A 21,146-nucleotide genomic window follows, 5' to 3' on the forward strand; every position below is an offset into this window, starting at 1 on the left:
CATTGTTTCTCTAAGCTGAACCATTCTTGTGACCTCATTCCCCGGCTGACATCGGCCGTCAGCTCAGACCAATCAGCCATCACTCTCTCTTATTTTAAGAACCATGTAGTGAGCATAACTGTATGTGATCACATCCTTTCTGTGAATAGCTTCCTCGCCTTTAATATTTCATGGATTAATTATGAAAGTGTCCCTGCTCGCATGTCGGCACAAATTACCTCAAGTGTCACACTTTTTCTGCGGGGCCACCACCTGTGTATGAACATCTACTGGAGACAGCGTTACAGACACAGTGCGTCATTGCTACTATGATCAAACCTTTTGATGGTTTGATTATTTTGCTGCGAGTAATGGTTTCTGTGATCCTTCTTGAGGTGAATTTTTCTCTAAAACCAAGCCTCTAAAATGAATTCTGAACTTGTGATGAAGTTGCATAAATCAGCTGACATTTTTGAAGATGTTTTTTTTATTCAGTTGCAGTGACCTACTATGGAATTGATCCATTTTAGCAGGGCTACAATTAAAAGTCTGTTGTTGCTTTTAGCCTGTGGATAATCCACATCAAACACTGTTGTGTCTGTTTGATCTCTTACAACCTTACACACTGTATTAAAGACATTCATCAAAGCTGCTATCCATCGCTGCCTTTTCACTTCTCTCATTGCAGCACGCTGCCAAACAGCTTTCCTGCCATCAGGTCTTATTCTGATGTTTAAGGATCTTTTCAAGAGCGGTGTTGTTTCCTCTCTGAGCTTTTATCAAGGGAGTGCAGCTCAGTAGCTAGCCACCCATGCAACGAGTCAAAGGTGATCCTGAGATCAGTGAGACAGCTTGAAAGCTGAGATGGTGTTGCGTAAGAGAGGAAGCTAAATTAATCTACTGAAATCAAACTGAGCCTCGGGGGTTGTCCTGACCAACAATGCTGCCCATGCAATTTAAGAAAGATCTCTTACATCACCACACTTGTCCTACTCACGCAGCTATCAATAAAGACTAAAGTGCCTTGCTTGGGTTATGTACAGAACGGCCTGTGCTACGCTGAGACACATTAGTTCTTGAAGGCACTGACAAAAGGTTTCCTCAAGTGTATGATACTGTATGTCTGAAGCAACATAACAGTTTTTAAAGCACAATATGTCAGCTGGATTTTCACAAGTCTTTATTTACTGTATTTCTCCATGCACTATTATAAGAAACCTGGCTTTGGATACAAGTTTATAAAATAAAAACACTGTTTCCAACGGATATTTTAAAATGTTAAGTTTGAAAGTTTGCTCTTCAACTTTTCCGCTTTTGAGTTTTATCTAGTTTGTTGTAGAAGCTCCAGAAATCAGGTCACAAATAACTTGCAAGTGTTTTCAGTTTTATTTCCCCAAAGCGAGACACATATGGGAATGCTATAGCTTTCTGCAGTCAAGAAAGTTCCCTTTACACATGTACGGCTGCAGTCTTACCAGAACGTGTTTGTTTATGGGACGACTCCCGAGAGACCACACAGCATCCACCGTTTTGTACAGGTATGATGGATTCCTTCCAAGTTAGATAAGCGGAGCGAGTCAAAGGCATCTTTTGATGGATGCAAGATGCTCTACTGGGGGTTTGTTTACTCGAGGTAGATGAGTCACTTAATCACTGACAGACTGGTAGTGATCCGTGAGACCGGCGTCAGCTAACATCATCTGCAACCTGTCTCTCTAGTCATTAGAGAAGAATCCAAAATGGCTGCCAGACTGTCAAGAGGCTGCATACATCTCAGGTGATTAAGAGGAGGGTGTTGACATCAATCATGTCTGTACATGGCATTGCGATGCATTAGGCCTGTAGTGCATCTTGGTGGGGAAAACCTTGTGCTGTATGCTTTTCATGCTTAGTGACACCCTGAGAGACATCACTAATGTTAACACCTCAGGGGACAGAGGGAGCGGCTGTGCAGGAGGGACCCAGTGTTTGAATACAGTTTGCATCCTGGCTTTATGGATGCCACTTTCATTGGTTTATATCAACAAAAATAGGATGGATATCAATGAAATCTTACACAATCATTCACAGTCTCCAGAGCTTGAATTCACAAGACTTTATTTGTTCCCGTACTTTTCATCTAGCGCCACCAGCAGGTCAGATTTTTCGCTAATCCTGTGAAATCTCTCAACAGCTACATACACCAAATATTGTCAAGACATTCATGTTTCCCAGATTATGATTATTGTGATGTTTTCTATAGCGCCACCCCATGGTTTTGTGTGAAACAGCTCAACAGCTATGGCATAGATTTCCACCATCAGCTCAGAATTAAAATTTTTGAGTACCTTGTTGTGACCAAATACCTCCAGAACCAATGACATTCCCGTTAGGCATGTCATGACTACATCATGGATTAATCAATGTCAGCAAAAATTATCAAAAGCATGTCCATATGTCATACAATACTGCCGATGTTGTGTTAATATGTGCGTTTGTGTACATAAGAATGTCACTGACATTTTAGCCAAGATGATGCCAAACTAAACAGCAGGGTTTTTACTACTCTCATAAGACGTGGGTGCAGCGCCCCAAGTTGAATGAAGAGAAGAGTTTTATTTATTAAGAATATTTTATTTAATTTTATTGTCCACACTCCAATTCCGATTTTTGAGTATTATTAAGGAGAAAAAGTTCATTGCTCTTTGAAAAGGTGTACTCGCATTCTTATGCTGTTATATTATCGTTACATCAGTGGCATAAAATGATCGTAAAATTACAATGACATTGTTTATCACAATAATTTGTGGGACAATATTTTGTCCACCAGAGGTAGTTATCATGACAGGTCTAATTCCCATCATTTAGCAAATGTTAGCATGCTAACATGCTAATCTAAGGGTGAACATGGTAATTGTTGCACCTGCTAATCAGCATTAGGGCTGCAACTAATGATCATGTTCGTTATCAATTAACCTGTTGATTATTTTGTCATTTAATCAAGTCATTGTTTAGAAATTAGTGAAAAAATGACATCATAATTTCCTTAACCCTAAGATAATGACATTGCTCTGAAAACCCCACAATAGCTTTTTCAGTTTACATTGGAATTGGACAAAGAAAAGCAGCAAAATCTCATAATTTAGAAGCTGAAACTGGAGAAAATTTAGCATTTTGTCTTTGAAAATGACTCATATAATTGAAGTTGATTGTTTTTCTGTCAAACAGATTAATTAAACAACTTATTAAACAACAACTTTCAGCTGTAACACTGCATGTTGGCGCTGTCATTGTGAGCATGTTGCTGACATTTGCATTTAGCTCAAGTACAGCCTCACAGAGCTGCCAGCATGGCTGTAGACTCTGGGGTCTCATTTATGCTCAACATCAGATACATATACAGACACAGATGGAGCCTTCTGTTCATAGTCTGCCTTTGTGCACGTTTTCTGAAAGCTTATGGATACAAATGCAATGGAGATACATCCGTAGGAGACAACAAAGACATTTATAAAATGGCAGAACGGAATAAATCAGTAATATAGTGAAAAGAATTCTCGTCCACATGTCGCTGTGTATTTAATGCCCTTACCATCCACAGCTATCCATGTCTCTGTTAAAAGGTAGGCCTACTTTACAACAACCTCCTCCACCATCCTCTTGTTTGTTGTCTGAAACTTTTAACTCTGCCCTCTCGTGCCATCTTTTGGCTGTATCTATGTCATCATAAAGGACACATGGAAGTATGAGGGCAGTGACTTTTGCAGCGTTTGAAACTGAGGTATTTATTTTCATACATAAAGGGAGTATAAATGGGCTCTTAGTCTTATTTTAGATTCATTGGTGGACATTTGTGATATTTTACCACTTTGTCTGAAACCGAGGGTGGACGTTTTGTTTCAACATTTGAGGGGGACACATATGAAAACAGGTACTTGAGGGTCCTCTGCGGTAAAAATGTTGAGCCACAAACACCTAATTTCCTTCATTCTGGTGATTTTATTTGGACCAATTTTTGCATTTTCTCCATCAGTTTATTGTAAATGTCTTTAATTTTGTCAAATGAATGCCCTCTGCCACTTTAATGTTTTCATTTTGTTCTAAATGTCGAGGGAGACGTGCCCCCTGTGTCCCCCCTGAAATCTACACCTACCTCGAAAACCAATGTACACTCTTACTGTCATGGGAAATTGGAGTTAATTTGATTTAAATCCAAACCTGTCCATTAGCAGTTAAAGATCGCTGTACCTTTGACTCATACCTGTTTTGTCAACAGATAAAGAGATGGCGTGTAAATGCTGAAAAGCTCTGCGCTGCACAAACATGTTGAAGTCTGAACCTGATTGTGCTTTACTTTCCTTTCTTTGTGTCTATTTTTGTCTGTGTTCTCTCACTGCGCCCAACACTCACGCTCACTTGCTACAGATCTCACTTATTGTTTCACTTGTCAACATAGATTATGTGGAGTTTCACAGGTTTTGATTTGTGGATGAAATGGTTTTAAATATAGAGAGGTGAGATAGGTGCAACCTGACACAAGTGGCCAGAAATACAGCGGACTGCAGGGTCAGCCTGCTAACAATGCAGGTTGCAGGGTGGGAAAAAAGTGGGCTGTAAAAAACAACAAGTACAAGTAAAAGTTTAAATTTATGTTGAATGATGTTTATCACACTGTGAAGGTGTGGTCTTTACCTGTTTCTACAGGCCTTAATAGAAGAGCTGAGCTACACTGTTTTGTTAATTTTGATTGATGAAGACACACGATCAGCCCGAAGGCTCCGGTTACCCTGAAGTCCTGCAAATCAACATTGTACTAATACGTTTGATTTCTGGTCTGCTGCTTACAGCCAAATCCTCCAAATACAATAACTGGAAATTCAGCATGGTAATAACAATATGCAAAGTCATCTGTCAAAAGTCAGTTTCCAGCCAAAGGCAAACAGCAGACAGTGAGGGAGAAAGGCAAAGAGGGATGTTAAATGTCTCAACATTATAAACATTTAGTAATTTCCTTGAGCTGAATTCTTTTGGCAGAATTAGACTAAAATCATGAATCATACTTACAGCCTGTCGCTCTTTTTTTCTCTGCTGCTCTTTCTGTATGCTGATCACACCAATAAATCATATGAAAAGTGATCCGTTTTTTGTTTTTTGTTTTTTTTTTTTTCCCAAGGGGCCGGACATTTAAACCTGATTACACTTGCATTAAGATTTTGCAAGACTATGGACGCTGTCCCAAGTTCTCCTCTTTTGGAAATTACTGAAGCCTGCAACTTATGTTCAGGTCAGGAGAACCAGCTAGATCCATGTTGATGCCTTTTTTGGGTAAAAATCATAAGGCTGGAAATGATTGCAGTCCAGAGCTGTGGTAACCTTGTCCATATCTAAGTAGGTACATCGTCCCTTTTAGCTTTCCCACCATGTTTGATGCTGGAGCTGGAGCTATGCTCCTCAGCACTCAGCCAATCATAAATCCCTAATACCTTCCCAAGGGCAGCATTAGCATCGCTCTTACGTGCTAAATGTAACAATTTTTGTATCCACACTTCTTATTACTTTAACATTCATTCTGGAAGTGTACTTAAAATGCCTTTCGGGTGCCTCCTTGCATAGTGCAATGTTTTAATTGCTAAATGTGGTGTTTTCAAATTTGTAATTGCTGCTAGTAGTTTTAACTTGATTGGCATCTGCAGCTGCACACTTGGTGCTACATCCTGATAGTAGTGATACATAATTATAGTGCATGAGTCACTTTTTAATATACTAACTGCCAGAACAATAACTACAAGGATTAGAGTGTAATATTTATACATCGTGTTGAATTGCGATGCAGATAACCTAGATAACCTGAATTCCAGTGCAAAGACACTGCAGCGTACTCCCCTGTTTATTATATTTCTCTCTGGGTGAGCTTACTGTGATACAACATGAGCAGATATTTTAAAGAAAAACACATTTTGGAGGCAGGACTTCAGCTTTGGGAGCTGAACACGGCTCGTGGATATGCAGCACAGCTATGAAAATAGAAGATTTTCATCCCCAAAATTTTTAAAACATTCAGAGGAACTGATGATAGCAGTTCACCTTGCCCAAGATAATAAGCCTTCTTAATCTGCAGTACATTGGCTGTAATCAGCAAGAGAAACACGTTGGATGAAGGCAACCATGGTAACGGTGCCTCTGAGGCTGGTGTGAGTCAAGAGCAGAGCAAAGCGCCAAGAAATGGCTTGAAAAAACAAATAAGAGATTCACAGACTCTGTGAATTTGTAGAGAGAACTGTCTTTGTTATAAGAAACAAACTAAAGCCAGTATGCAAACAGTTACTGGTCCTCGTGGTGACTTGTGATTAGGTGAATGCCGACCTAAAAAAACGGAAACAACGACTTGAAAGAAGCTAAAAACCTGAACGCCAGACCTGGTGATAATCATGTGTGGCTACTTTGCTATGAGCGACTTCTTATACTTTACACTGACCACATTTACATGCACAAAATATTGTGGTATTCAGCCCTTATTTCAATAAAAGACAATATTCCCACTAAGTTTTTTACAGCTATGCATACTGCGATTAATGTGCCCTTACATGTCGTTTATCACGTCAAAATATGGAAAAGTGGGTGTGACAGAATAGGTTTTTCTGACCGTGTGAAGACAGCCTCCCACTTCCATTCCTTCAACCACCTTCTGGAAAAGGTCGCGTCATTTACCAACAAATACCTGTTGATATGGAAGTCTTTCTTTGTGTTTAAAAGCAGGGGTGTGTTTCTCCTGACTAGAAATGTGGGCATCTGGCCCTGCATCTCTACCTCAGCCTTGCAAACTGTTGGCGAGTTGGTTTGTGTACAACGTCTCCACAACAACGCACAGAGCTGGCTGTAAACAGGCCAGAGGCTGTGTGTCGCAAACTGCGATGAAAACCCCAACTGAGGCGCATATTGCAAATGCGCTGTACACATGTCAACAAAGGCGGATTATGACACAATGGGCTCCTGGGTCTTGACGCCTGAAAGGCCCCCCCAACCTCCCCAGGGCAGGTACAACATGCTGTTGTTTCCTCCCACACTCAGCACATCTAAAGTCCTTTATATAGAATCCTTTATAATAGAAACACTCACTGGAAATGTATCATGATCGTTTCTTTCTTGTGACATCTCCAAAGTGAATGTTTAGGCCACTCCTTGAGTTTTTTTGTACTTTTAGGGCTCTGTTGTTGCAAAGTTATTAACAGCAACTTCACACAGAGGCCCTGGACCCATTCAGTAAGAAACCCAATGTTCCTAAATGCAGAATAACATCAGCATATCCCACGTCTTAAATAGAAGATGCTTAATTCGGAAAAAGGCTGTCTTCATAATATCCAACAGAATATGCTGTTTACATGGCCTGGATCAAATTTGGAGTATTGTCATATTTGGAATAGTACTGGAAGGTTAGTGTGCATGTAAACAGAGTCTCAGTCATTTGATTCATCGCTTATATTAAAAAGTATAACTCACTTTGCTCAGTCCTCATGATTTTAATGTTGTAACTAAGGCTCTTTATCCCAATTGCAAATGTTACCCTAGATCTTTTTTCCTTTTATTTCTTCTCTGCTCCGTCATTATATCTGAAGTAAAGTCGTTCTGTCAGACAGTTGGTTACAATGAAATCAGAGGCCTGGTATAAACTAAAATGTCCTTTGACCTAACATCTGCCAGCATGTACACATCAGGATTAGGGTCTATGTATTTATGCGAGCTCTGTTTCAAGTGATCTCAGTGCTTGGAATTTATTTGATTTGTTCAACCAAAATAAATGCCGCTGGACAGGCTATTGTGCCTCAGCTGGGATTTAATCGGCCCAGATGGAATCGAACAGATTTGCGGAGAAATCAAAATAGAAATCGTAATGGAGCCTGTCAGGTTTGGATCCATGGGAGCCGGGCTGTACAGGGGGAAGCCTTCGGAGAGACGGCTAATCACTTTCAGATGACCAGAGTCAAGTCCCAGTGAAGACGTGAATGTGTTCTTGTGGATTCTGTGTGTATTCAGCGTCCATCTGTGCAGCTTTCGTAGAGGTTGTTTTGACAAAAACAATGAGATTAATCTATAATTGGAGAAATGTGTATGAGATCAGATTGAAACTCCAAAGACACTTCATCAACCAGTGGACACTCCAACACTTTGAGGACACTCAAGTCAAGTATTTGGTTAAAAAGGGGACTCAGGGCTGTGTGAAAGTGCGTGGTGTTTTATGCACAGAGACACTTTAGCTAAGCTTTTAACTGGCCTCAGAAAAACTGTGCCCTTGTGACATCCCTGAAGTGCTGAAGGTCGTTTTTACTGCTGCCGTTTGTCAACTCTATTTCCACGATCACCATCCAAAACTCAGAAACATCTGGCACTAAACCAGAGACTCAACTTGATCTCTGAAAAACGCCACACATGTGGCTCCTGTTGCACACGGCATCTCACACACTCAAACTGTTGGACTTCTCCTTGTGTATCGATATCATAGCGCTCTTTAGCCTTTTAGCCTCCTCCTGCTTCACACTCATATACTTGTGCCATTATCTTGACCGGGATACCACTCCTTAAAAGCTCATCAATGCAGATTTTCCCGCGGTGCTCACTCTCTTTTTTTTTTTACTTGAGTGAAAGCCCTTCCCTCTCCTTTTTGGGACAGACACACCACCCCCTCCCCTCCGCAGCCTCCTTTCTCATGACAGATGACTTCACTCACTCATTCTAGACGCAGCCCTGGATAGGCCCCCTAGGCATGCATACTTAGGGCAAATCCCCAAACACACACACATGCATACACGCACACAATTGGTGCAGCTGACCTTGTATAGAGGTTGCAGCCTCACTAAAGCCCCCAGAAGCCTCCTAATCCTGTTCCACCGGGCCGAGGAATCAACTGAACCCTCCCTCATCTATTCAGTACCATGCCATTGTCTGACTGAGGGCTGTTCAAGACTAAAAAAAGGCATACCTAAAAATTGAATTGAACGATTCAGATCAAAAACTACTGTACTGTAATACAGGCAGGCCTCCCTGAAATGCATTTTTAAGATGAGGTGGAGCCAGGCTGTTTGTGTTGGCAGCATAAACAGGTTTTAACCGCAATACGTTAGTCGTCATTCTGGCATGTCTTTCCAGTGAAACAGGATACCAGTTTTTCAGTTATATCCTGAACATCCCTGTTTGCCAACATCACATTTACTTTCCAGGAACTGGTTTTTCCGGATTGCATTAAGACTTTCTGTCCCTGAAGGTTGCGACTTGTTTGAATAGGTAAACCTAAAACAGGTAGAGGGATTTTCTGCAGGTGTGCGATTTGGCTTGGGTGTGTTCTTACCTCCACAAAGCCAAGAAAATCCCTGTAATGTTCGAGCGAGTTTCTCAGTGCTTAATAAAAAGCCATAGCCAAGAGGTCAGCCATTGACCCTGCAGAACAGTGTCAGTCTGGTATGTGTTCCTCTATTTAATCAGAGCTTTTCTCTGAGACTGAGTAGCAGGAGCTGTTCAAAGACCACTTAATTTTAAGCTATGCACTTGATCACGTCTGTATTGTTTTCGTGCCCCAAAAAAGTGGTTCAGACCTGCTATTCAAAAGTTTCAAGGACTTGAACTTAAAATTTTTGAAGTTGAATATAATCACCATTATGTTCATGGCATGGTATTGTAAAACCACTGGAGCCTTGCCAGATGTTATTAGCGTGTCACGCTAAGCTGCAGTGAATTTTCTGTGAGTGCCCGTGCTTAATTTTCTAACATAAATCAGAGGACAAAAGACAAGATGGCACTTGTCTGTGTGTGAGTGACATTTTAATGAGTGAGCAGTGAGAGGAAGAGTTGGCTTCTTATCAACAGTAATAACACTGAGTGTTTACACTCCAGCCACAAAAAGATGAAAAGATTGCTGTCTGAATATCTCAAGTCAGTGGTTCCCGGCCTATTCTTTTGTCACATGTACCTCCACAGCCCCAGATGAACCCAAGTTCCCCTTCACCCGTCACGGCCTTAAATAAACTGGATATTGTTTAATTAGTGCATCTGTCTATTTTAACCATTTATCCATTACAAGTCATCATTTTAAAGCAATGGTTCCTAACTGGTGCAGCCAGGGGGTTCAGATTTTGCCTTAGTCATTAGTTCAAGGTCCACGTTTATTATATTTATTATAGTTTATTATATTCAGTGTCATACTTGTGTCTGGCCATGTCGCCAAGCTAGTTTACTGTCTCTGTAAATTAGCTGTCCATTATTAAGTCAGCAGGGGATTTAAAAATAAAAGCTTTGTGCCAGAAATTTGCTGTACTTCAAAATAAACTGTGTTTTTTACAAACTTGACACGTTTGTGAGTCACTTCGGTCCATACAGAATGGACCCGCGACCAACTTTTGGACTACAACCCACCAGCTGGGAACCACTGTTTTAAAGGAATACATCATCCCACAGATGACCATTTGTATATCAATCACTAACCTCATGATAATGTTGAATTCATGGAGAAACTTTTCTCTCATGCCTCCATGGCGAACAAAGAATCCAAAACCAGGGAAAATTCTCAATGAATTGAAGCAAAAGGGGTCCACATATAACAACAGCAGAACTATTAAAACATCTGTTTACAAACTATCAAGCAACTCATGCAATATGATTATAACTTTGGTGTTTTAAAGGGTTAGTTTGGATTCACCAAAGTCACACAGTAACACAAACAAACTACCAGTTGAGGCCACAGTAGACCAGCAGCTCCCATGTTCAGCGAGGTAAAATTACTCTTATGTAAACAGAGTCTGGCTTTCAAGAGAGCATGTAAGTTTCACTTTCAGTTTTAAATAGCGTGTGTTTGGGAAGCACTGAGGGTACGACTGGATAAATGAGACATGGATTACATGTACACTGCATGAGTTGTGTAAGAGTTTGTTAACAGATGTTTGATGTAGTTTTACTCTCGTTAGACACGGACCCCTTTTTACCTTTTAGTCATGAAGATCTTCCTCTGTTTTTGGATTCTTTTGAGTCTGCCATGGAGACATGCAAGAAGGGTGAATAATTGATATAAAATGATCATTTGGGGGGTGAAGTATTCCTTTAACCAATTAGCCATTTTCTTTCAACCTGGTCTCACTCCGAAGTCGTTGGGTGACTTGTGGGAGCCAACACTGGCAACAAAGCCGTCCTTTAATGTCAGCATGATACGTGGCTGGTCGCCGTTGTAGTTTAACAGCGCTTCGCAGCATTAAGGGGAAACGCAGTAGAACAAGAAGGAACGTTAAGGCGGTGAAAGTCTTAGTGGGGCAGGTGAGAGGTGTGGTGGATGGGTCCAACAAACACCAACTAAAGACAATGCATGTAACAGGCAGAACTTGACATGATGTCCAAGAATGTCAATGACCAATGCAGCCACGGTACCTTTTATGTTGCATGTGGACGTGGCAAGTCCATGACCAATTGTCAATATGTGACAAGGTCGGAGTGAGAATGTTCCTCTAGCTAATTCTGTTCTGTGATCGCTTACTAATAGTTTCATAACTTTTATACCTGACTCTGTATATGGATACACCATAGGGTTCAGGTACCCTGGTTGAATGTTGGTCTTTAAATGCTATAGAAAGTATGGATTGACTGTACCGGCCATGTCTCTGCTATGTCTGTATGGTTGTTACAAGAGCAGCTCTTAATCCCTTGTCATGCAACCACGCTGTGAATGCTGGTGTACACACATAAACACATGTTCATCATAGGACACGGCAGATAAACATAGCGTACTGTGCGTTTCAAGCTGTGTTACCTCACCGTGTGACTCGTTGCTTTTCGTATTTGTCAGGTTTTATGTGTGAAATACTACCCAGACTCCTTTGAGACCAATCCCAGGAAGAGATCATACATATTTATTTGGCTCACGTCTTTATCTTTCATTGTTTTGTCTTCTCTTATCTTCCGTGCATCTTGTTTTTCTGCAATAGGTAGAAACTCCCATGTAATGTTGCTATTCTCCTCACGGCTTGTTTTGACTGCTGTGCCACTCTCAAAAAAACAGAAACTGTGAACCGCGGGAAGCCGTAACAGCAAGAATAGAAATTATCTCTTGTAGCCTAAAGTCGGCTAACTTTGCCTTGAAGATGATAAGGCTGCTAATAATAAGAGCCTCATGCTTGGTTGTGGACACTCTTGACTGAGGAAGTAATTAAGTTCAAGCAGTTTATCAGTGGCTGGCCGGAGATGTGCTGTCTTTGTGTGATAAAGAGGAGCTGGTGAGGTATGCCCTTTCTCTCGAGTGTCCACCCCACCCTATTTTTCATCCTTGCCTCCTCTGCTGCACTCATCCAACTTCCCATAGGGGAAGCCCAAAGCAGGTCGAGGCTAAGAGCCACACAGCTCAGCCATCATGTCACTCATCCCTCGGCCTGTCCCTCCTCGCTCTCCTCAAATGTCCAATCAGGCTAATTTTAGCTCGTGTCGGAGGGCCGTGTTAAATTTGGCAGTGTGTCCCTAAGCGTGCCGCGATGCAGATCCGTTTGAACCGAGTGTGTGCACGCAAAGACACACGCTCTTTCTGTTTTCTTTTTTGCAGCGATGTTCCCATGTGGCTTCTAGTTTACAGTGTGCAGAATTAGGATAGGAAGGGTTATTTTTGAGAGACAAGACATGTGATACAGTTTTTAGGATGCCTTTCCCTTTCAATGATCGGAAAAAGGCTGCTTTTAGCATCCAGACACGTAACTTAAAATGTTAACAGTGCACAGAGGTAGAATACAGCACATCAAGTCACTGCTGCAGAGACAGTTTGTTATGTAAACAGCCTGGACTCATTATAGCCCACTGTATACTATACATACACTGTAAGTCCTGATGGCAAACTAATAAAACCTTTTCGAAAATAGTCTTTGGATTTAATAGCTTATAATATTGTATGCATCTTCAACACTCCAAAAAGATTAAAAATAAGAAGATAAGTCAAGAAATGTGTCTCAAACACAGCTGAGCTTTATTGTCATACTGTGGCTTCATGTGCATCTCTTATCCTTCCACGTTACATAAAGCTGTTACATCTCTTTTACTGTGATGTAGCCACAGGCCTGCAGCTACAGCATGCCCCCACTTAAGTCCTGATATGTTTCTAAGTATGTAAACATTGACGTATTTGTTCATATTGTCGAGCCTTAGTACAGAGAGTGCATTAGAATGAATATGTTATAAAGCACAGGAGCCGCAAGGCACCATTTGTTTATAGTGACAGGTATGATGAATGAACAGCGCACAGACAGTGAATGTAAAACAAAGCAGTGTTGTACATGGGAATATGCAGAATACTAAGTGGGTACGTAAATTTAATTTGGTTGTGTGGACACTTGGAGAGACAGTAAATAGAGAGTTTTGTGACTGCAGTAGCCACAGACATTATGTGTTTGTTCAGATTGAATCTTCCTTCAAAACACCACAAACAAGTCATTATATAACATTCCTGTGCGTGTGTGTGTGTGTCTCTGTGTGTGTTTTTTTCCACAGACAGCGAGATGGTCCCCCTGGACTGCCTGCGTCCTCGTTCTTTTGCTGCCGCCCACCGGGCCTCCATTCAGCGAAACGGTGATGACCCTCGCCTCTCCATCAGCCTGTGTGACCTGAGCTTGCAGCAGCAGGAGACGCATCTGGAGGAAGATGATGAGGAAGAAGAGCGGCTACAACGCTTAAGCTCCGCCTCCTGCCATGTGCCCCAGAACTCTCAGAACTCGCAGCAGTGCTCGCTGCTGCCCAGCCATTTGGACACCGATCTGCACTTCCACTCGGTGCACGGCGTCCATGTCACCGTGCTGGACAAGCACACGGTGGCTCGGCTGGATCACCGCGGTGACGAGAGGATCCTGGTGTTCACCAGCCGGCCAATGCGCTGCTCAGAGACTGTGTATGTGAAGGTGAAGGCAGGTGTCACACGGCCTGGGTCTCTCTCGTACGGTGTGACATCGTGTGACCCGGCCAGTCTGAGGCCCAGTGACCTCCCGTCCAACCCAGAGTCCCTGGTTGACCGAAAGGAATTCTGGGCCGTGTGTCGGGTGGCCGTGCCACTCCACAGTGGGGATATCTTGGGCTTTGTGGTGAACGCAGAAGGGGAGGTCATGATGAGCCATAACGGCGTCAGTGCAGGGATGCAGCTGTGTGTCGATAATTCCAGACCACTCTGGATGTTCTACGGTCTGCACGGCACCATCACACAACTCAGGATTTTAGGTACGCTCACCTCAACTTAGACTGTATGTTAACAGCGTAAAAACTTAGGGACAGTTTTTTCCCCTTTCCTTTAGGACTATTTATCAGTGTAGATTGTTTAGGTTTGAGTTGCCGAATGTTTGAGATATCATCCGTAGAAATTTCTGCCTTCTTGCCAATACAATACATTTGAAAAACACAACAGCAAGAGAATCCACAGACCTTGTTGTGAGCAGTTTCATGTAGGAACTATTTTCTTTCTCCCGACCTACACCCACCAACCATATCACCATGCAAAAGGAAGCGTGCATCTACTGCTAGCACACCTTGGAAGACACCATTAATGTTTACATTAGGGCTGACCTCTAATAGTCAACCAAACGTTAGTCGACCAGAAGGGTCATTAGTCGGCACGATTTCATGGGTCGCTTATTCACAGGAGAAAGAAAGAAACATGAAACTCTATTAGGAGCTGTTCCTTGTCAAAATAAATCAAAACCTATATGACTGGACCATGTGGGAATTTAATTTGAAAAGGACAGACACAGGAAGTGGCCACACTCAGCAGTCAGACAGGAGTCACGTTAATTTCCAGGGCTGGTACCTGCGGTTATTCCACAGGCTAGTTAATAACATGTCGGGCAGGAAATCCAAAGTGTGGGATCATTTTGAGAAGGTGAAGGACGAACCCAAGGTGATATGTAAACTCATCTTCATTGGTCAACTACAAACATGACGTATCATCTGAAACATGGAAGTAGCTACATGACCATTAGCCACTTAGCACAATCATTACTGCTTTGCCCACAGCGTCATTAACAGGCGGCTCGCTCAGTGTGTGACGTGCACTTGTAGATAAAATATAGGCCTATATTAATGAAGGTTCATTAGTATGGTCTCAGACTCATTTAATAATCAAATTAATATCATAAACATGCGGGCGACTAGCCCTCAATAACGACTATTGGTCGACTAGAAAAATTCTTACATCTCAAGCTGTCACAAGGACAAGAGAGCACAAGCCTTTTGGCCATGAGTAGATGCACACTTCCTTCTGCACTGTGATACTGTATGGTTGGGTGGTGTAGTTCGGTAGAGAGTAATTAGTTACATAGTTACATTACCTACATTAACTGCTCACGACAAGATGTGTGTATTATTGTGGAGTGACCAGGTCTTTCTTACAGTTCCTTTCTTACCAGGATTTCTGGAAAGAGACACAGCTGTTGAATTTTTCAAATATATTTTGGCACTTTTAGCACCACAAGCAGAGTGCCATCTAGTTATATTATATTGGAGAGAAGGCCAACATCTCTACAGCTGATATCGCAAACACTCAGCACCTCTCACCAAAAGAAGAATATGTATTTTTGATTTGGGGATGAACTGTCCCTTTCAATCTGTTTGGGGAAGCAAAGCAAACTGTATTTATAAATGTCAATAGCCAAAATGGAAAGTTTTCACAATAATGGACTCCATCACGGTTATTATTCTCTCAGAAAACACAGGTTTCAAACATAATTGCTGACTTTCATTCACTTCCATTGCCTTTTTATTCCTGTTCAGACTCAGGTGGGCTGTTTTCCATGTTCTTGAACTGACGAAGGAAACTAACAACTCCAAGTCAAAGAGCCAAACTAAGATTTTAGCCTTTCTGGTCCAAGTAAAAAGAAAAGGGACCTACACAGATCAGCAGTTTCTTATAAGCATTAGTTTTAGCAGCACTTTGAATATTAAAACAAATCACGGTTCAAGGTATTCGAGCTTGTTCCATAATACTTTACACAATGTCATTTGTAACTTTCCATTCAGAAGGTAATGCAGTCTGTGATCCTTGAATAACCTTTGGAGGCTGAATTCCCACTCAGCCGAGTCATGAAATAGTTTCCCCCTACTTTGCTGTCTGGGCTGCTCTCTTGACTTTTTATCAACTCATATATCTCTTAGGAATTTACATTCGTTCTATCCCCCGCAGTTTGCATATGAATGTTAACGTTGTATCTGCAGCTGAACAGAGTTTCTGTCAGCGGCATTTGATTCCAGCAGATTTCACACAATGATACCACATTACCTGAAGTTAATCACCATCCTGGCTGCCTGGATGTGGGACTGCATGCACAGTTTAGGACTGTTTGACTCAAAATGAGCAGAATAAGAACATATAATGGCAAACAGGTTCAGGAGCTGTTGAAAATGGTGGTTTAATGACGACACATACCGTGTAAACGCTGTGGTGATGATCACAGGCTGGAGATATGCTTCAGACGACGGGGGAGGAATGTAGTTTTCTGGTTTGACGTTTGTTTCCTTCTTGTCTTCGGACGATTTTACTGTTTATATTGTTCAGGACGTAGTCTTTGTATATTGCAGCAATTTTCACAGAGTTTGGAGAATGTACAAAGTCTTTGATATCGCTAAGAGTTTATTTTCTAGGACATTTAACACACAGCACACATCTTCAGCGAAGAGGTAAATAAGCTTCACCACATTTTGTGCAAATCCAATTTAAGTTTGAAATATTTAGTATGACTCACTCAGTTTTTAAGAGTCCTGCACTTAAAGGATTTTAAATTCTCTATTTTTCATAAGAACGGGCTCAAGTGTTGCTTGGACTTAGTGTATTATGACTTGACTTTGAAATACTGCAGAGTGCAGCGAGCACTGTGTGTGAGTGCTTTTGATTTGTTTACAGTCGCCACAGATAAAGACATTCGTCTTAATTCCTTGAGAACAATCTCGCTCCCCCTCCAGTCTTGTCTTCTGGCTAGGCTGATAATGACTCTGTCCCAGCAGGTTAGCCGTCTTTTCACAGGAAATTTATAATTAGAGGGAAAGTTTTCCTAAACTTAAGAAATGCTACAAATGCATTGGTTTGTTAGAATTTGTTTCACTTCTCTCTCATAACTCATTTCTGGATTAGAGTCTTTCCTCTCCTCTCTTTCATGTAGTCAGTCAGACCAGGGCTGAGGAGGTTATTTCTGTCTTGCGTGGGCTCCCAGCAGCCAGCATTATGTATCAGGAGGGGGCCCGTGATAGCTCCTTATGATGCCCTCCATATGCATTATTAAAATGTAATTGCATGGAGGTTTGAGATGCTGGGTTTTCCACCCACAGCTTGTTCCCTTAACACGGGTCCTCCAGTCGTCTCTTCCTTTTTCTCCTCGTGCATTTTCTCACCCCCCCTCCTCTCTCTACCGATTCTTTGGGGTATGAGCGTTCTCCGAGTCATTACCCACTCCAGCTGTGGGGAGTGCATTTGTGACGTCTCTGCTCACCCACTCACTGCAGCTTCATGCCACGAGTTGCCATGGAAACATCTAGCCACTGAGGCAAGTGACAGTTTGTCATGGCTGGGTGTTGTCAAGCCTGTGAAGTGGAACAGATGGGAGTCTGTTGCTCTCACATGGTCATTTTGTCCGTGTTATCTTTATAATGTCATGGGAGATATTTAGAATCAATAACGACCTTCAGTAGTCATGTATTTCCTCGTTACAGGGGTCCTGCTGTGGGGTTACAAATGGGTTCAGCTGTAGGTTTAAAGCTGCTATAATCAATATTTTCACATCAACAATTGATCAAATGAGTATCTGAAAGAGGGGTCGCTCACTGTTTTGGTTCTCCAGCCAGCAACTTAATATTCTGCTTCACTCTCATTGCTGTTATGGTGTAGTTAGCAACTAGCTGGTGCACACAGTGAAGCATTTAAGCTAGCAGCTAAAGAGACAGATATTTCCCTCAGGAGTTAGTGGAGAACAAAACTTAGCTTAAAAACTGGACTTGCATGCGCTATAGATGGAAACAAACACAACTCCGAATGAATGCTAACATCGCTTCATAACTGCTGGATGTGTAAAACATAGACCGTAACAAAGGCGGACAACATGACAGCTTCCCAAAAGTGAAGCCCTCTGGTGGCTGGCTGCAGTATAGGTCATAAACCCCGCCTCCTTGACGTTAGTGGATGAAACATGGGCCAAACCAAAAAGTCAAAGACATCAATTTTATTTATTTTTTTAAGGTTATTTTGGGCTTGTATTGCCTTTATTATAGTACAGCCAGAGAGTGACAGGAAAGGGGAAGAGAGAATGGGGATGACACGCAGCCCACATGAGGCGTACACTCCACCCACTGAGCCAGATGCCGCCCCAACATAAATAATTTTTTCCCAAAGGTATTTTCTGTCATTTTAGGTACTACTTATCACACTGATGAGAATTCAAGTGTTCATTTTTCTGATAAGTTCAGTTATAACTTGTAATTTGATGCTGTAAAAGTTGGTTTAACATCATGATTGACAGCTCTGTGTGCTCACGATCGGTTGGACAGTGGGAACTTGATACTGCAGAGCTCGGGACGGTGCAGACCATGGATGTAGTAAGAGAACTGGATACAGCATTGAAAGCGGGGCCCTATTCATTCCTATGAGAGTTGTTTAGTGGCACTTAAAGCCCAAAAAAAGCTGAATTTTGCCAGTATGACATTACCTGGGTAATCAATATTTCCACACTGTGCGGCCCTTAGAGCAGGCATACTACAGACTTCTGTAGGCCAAGCTGGCTACTTTCAGTTTAGCACTCCGCTAACTTGAATGGGGATAAAATTCTACAAGGCTTATGAATGCTGTCAAACCAAGATGATCAAATTCTGATCCAAGGATTTATTTTGCTGGGATGTTATCCACAGTGTAAGTCTTTCGGAAAAAGTATTTTGGGGCCCAGTGGCATCATGTGACAGATGTATTTATACTGTTAAGCCATGACAAAAATTAGCTTCAAAGCCCGACACGCTCCCTGAGGGCCCAGCGCAGACGTCACCAGCGCAAAATGGCAGAAGCCGTATCTGGGATATTTTCAGTGTCATATTTATGCAGTGTGAGGAAGTGGAGACACGTTGTCCATCTTTATACAGCCTTTGGTGTAAATAAGCAACTGTTTGCTAACATGTTTGCTGTAACAGCAAAAAAAAATGTCAATGTTAGTGTAATGTTTACAGGCTGCTACCCCCAAGTGGTCAGAAAATCTGTTTCAAACCTGACTTCTTTCAGACCCTAACCAAGGAAACAATAGGGTGTGGCGGAGATCGTTTTATTTGATAAGTGCTGAAAGCCACCACATGGTCAACTACAAATAAGCCTCCTCCACAGTCTGCATAACTAAAAACATTCACATACTCATTCCTGGTCGCACAGCCAGCAGTAAATTCACAATACAAGAGAAGATGAAAGGTACGCTTGATGAAAGGGTACATGAATAGACATGAAGGTTATCCATTCTGCCTTATTAGAGTTGACCGAGACATTTGCTAACAGCCGGGCTGCCCGTACAGTAGGTCATGGTAAAGTAGGTAATTGAAGGGTGTGTAAATGCTACAGTTCGCATACGTGCCTCTGTATCCCCTCTAAAATATAATATAAAGGATAGATAAATAGATGACTCTCAAAAAAGCATGCCTCAGCAAAGTGGTAAGAACACATTGATCCCAGCGCTAAACTTAAAAGCACACAAATTATGGAAGGGTTTTAGCATGGATTACCAGAGTTTGTATTCATGCATACTTTGCTACGTGTGTTGATTTTTTAGCAGCAAACTGATTGTTGCATGACTAAAAGGCTACTATGGTTTGTTTACGTAGGCTGAAACTGAGACTGCAGTGGTTGGAGCGGTCCACAGAAAAGGCATGAGTTCAGAGCAATGGATCAGAGCACATAGACAGAGTTATGCAACAAACTGTATACATTTTTCTGCTAACAACAGACCACATAAATGTGTCCTTTTCTTATTTTAAGCCAACAGTATTTCATTATTTCAGCAATTTCTCAGCATCTGTGGTTCTTTTTTTAGCCATTTCTCCACTCCACACTGTCATTGTAGGAAAATTTGGACAAGCAAATTGTGGGATGGGATGTAAACAAGCAATATTAGATAATTTGACACATGGAAGGATGGTGTTGCCAAGTGAGCGGCCGGCCCGACAGTGTAGCAATATTTCTGCCATGGTCAGTTGAAGGACAATGTGTAAACAACAATGGCGTGTGCCTGCCAGGCAGACTGGATCAGAATCTGTCTGTGGAATCGGGGTCGGTATTCTGGTCTGTGAGGAGAGATGAGCTGCCAATATGAGAACTGATGCCAGAGCCGGTGGTTATGGGGTGCGGGTGGGGACGGATCACAAGAGACAGACAACAGATAGTCTGTGAAAGCATTTTGTACCCTACCCAGAGGGATCATGGGCTCATGAAGGAGGAAGGAAGGAAGAAGCGGGGGGACTACACAAACTCATGAGCTCTTGACTCACTCACACACACCCTCACACAGACGCTGTGGACTCACAAGTCATCTGCTTGGTTACAGAGGAGGTTTAATGTGCGTGTTAGAGGGAGAGTGACAGACTGAGACAGTAACAGAGATGCAACAGGACATCAAGTCTCCTCCTTTTGCTAATTATCAGCTCTGACTAAACTCTTCAAAGTGTGAATGATGGAAATATGTGACGCCCACTTAGGAACGCATTGCATTTGGCTCTTTTGAACACTTACTGGTGTGACCCAGATGTCTCTTCTGTACCTTCAGGCTCATCTCCACACCCTGACCTTCGAGGCCCGTCAGTGCCCAGCTCTCCATCCTGTACACCCAACACCCCCACGATGCTTTGCAGCGGCAACTCCGAGCCCAACCTCAACACACCCATGAACATCAACCTCAACTCGAGCCTCAACTCCAGCTACTACACCGTCTTTTCCTCCTCCACAGGTTTGTCCAAGTACTCCAGTTTACTCCTGTATCTTCTCTCTATCTTTTTTCCCTCTGCATTAGTATTTCCTGTCCAGATTTTTTTCTTTTCTTTCATTTACGAAACTGATTAAAAATGTAGACATTCAAGACAGCAATAAAAAAAGCCGGCAGAACACAAATACTGACTGAACCGCAAGCACCAAGACAAGAAGACAAGAAGCACGTGTTTACCTTAGAGATGTGAAGCAGTGATTCTCGACA

At 42.1% G+C, this 21,146-nt stretch overlaps 1 protein-coding gene across 1 annotated transcript in view; it reads left to right on the plus strand.

Annotated features, from left to right (window-relative positions):
- The window catches only part of LOC125903272 (E3 ubiquitin-protein ligase NEURL1-like), a 42,350-nt gene that overhangs the window by 15,783 nt on the left and 5,421 nt on the right, over positions 1-21,146 (plus strand). Inside the window, exons 4-5 of the mRNA XM_049600094.1 lie at positions 13,459-14,175; positions 20,724-20,903. Of these exons, the coding sequence (XP_049456051.1) occupies positions 13,459-14,175; positions 20,724-20,903 (897 nt within the window). The remainder of the gene's footprint in view (positions 1-13,458; positions 14,176-20,723; positions 20,904-21,146) is intronic.

The sequence above is a fragment of the Epinephelus fuscoguttatus genome, linkage group LG16 (assembly GCF_011397635.1).
Source record: "Epinephelus fuscoguttatus linkage group LG16, E.fuscoguttatus.final_Chr_v1".
NCBI classification, from domain to species: Eukaryota; Metazoa; Chordata; class Actinopteri; order Perciformes; family Serranidae; genus Epinephelus; species Epinephelus fuscoguttatus.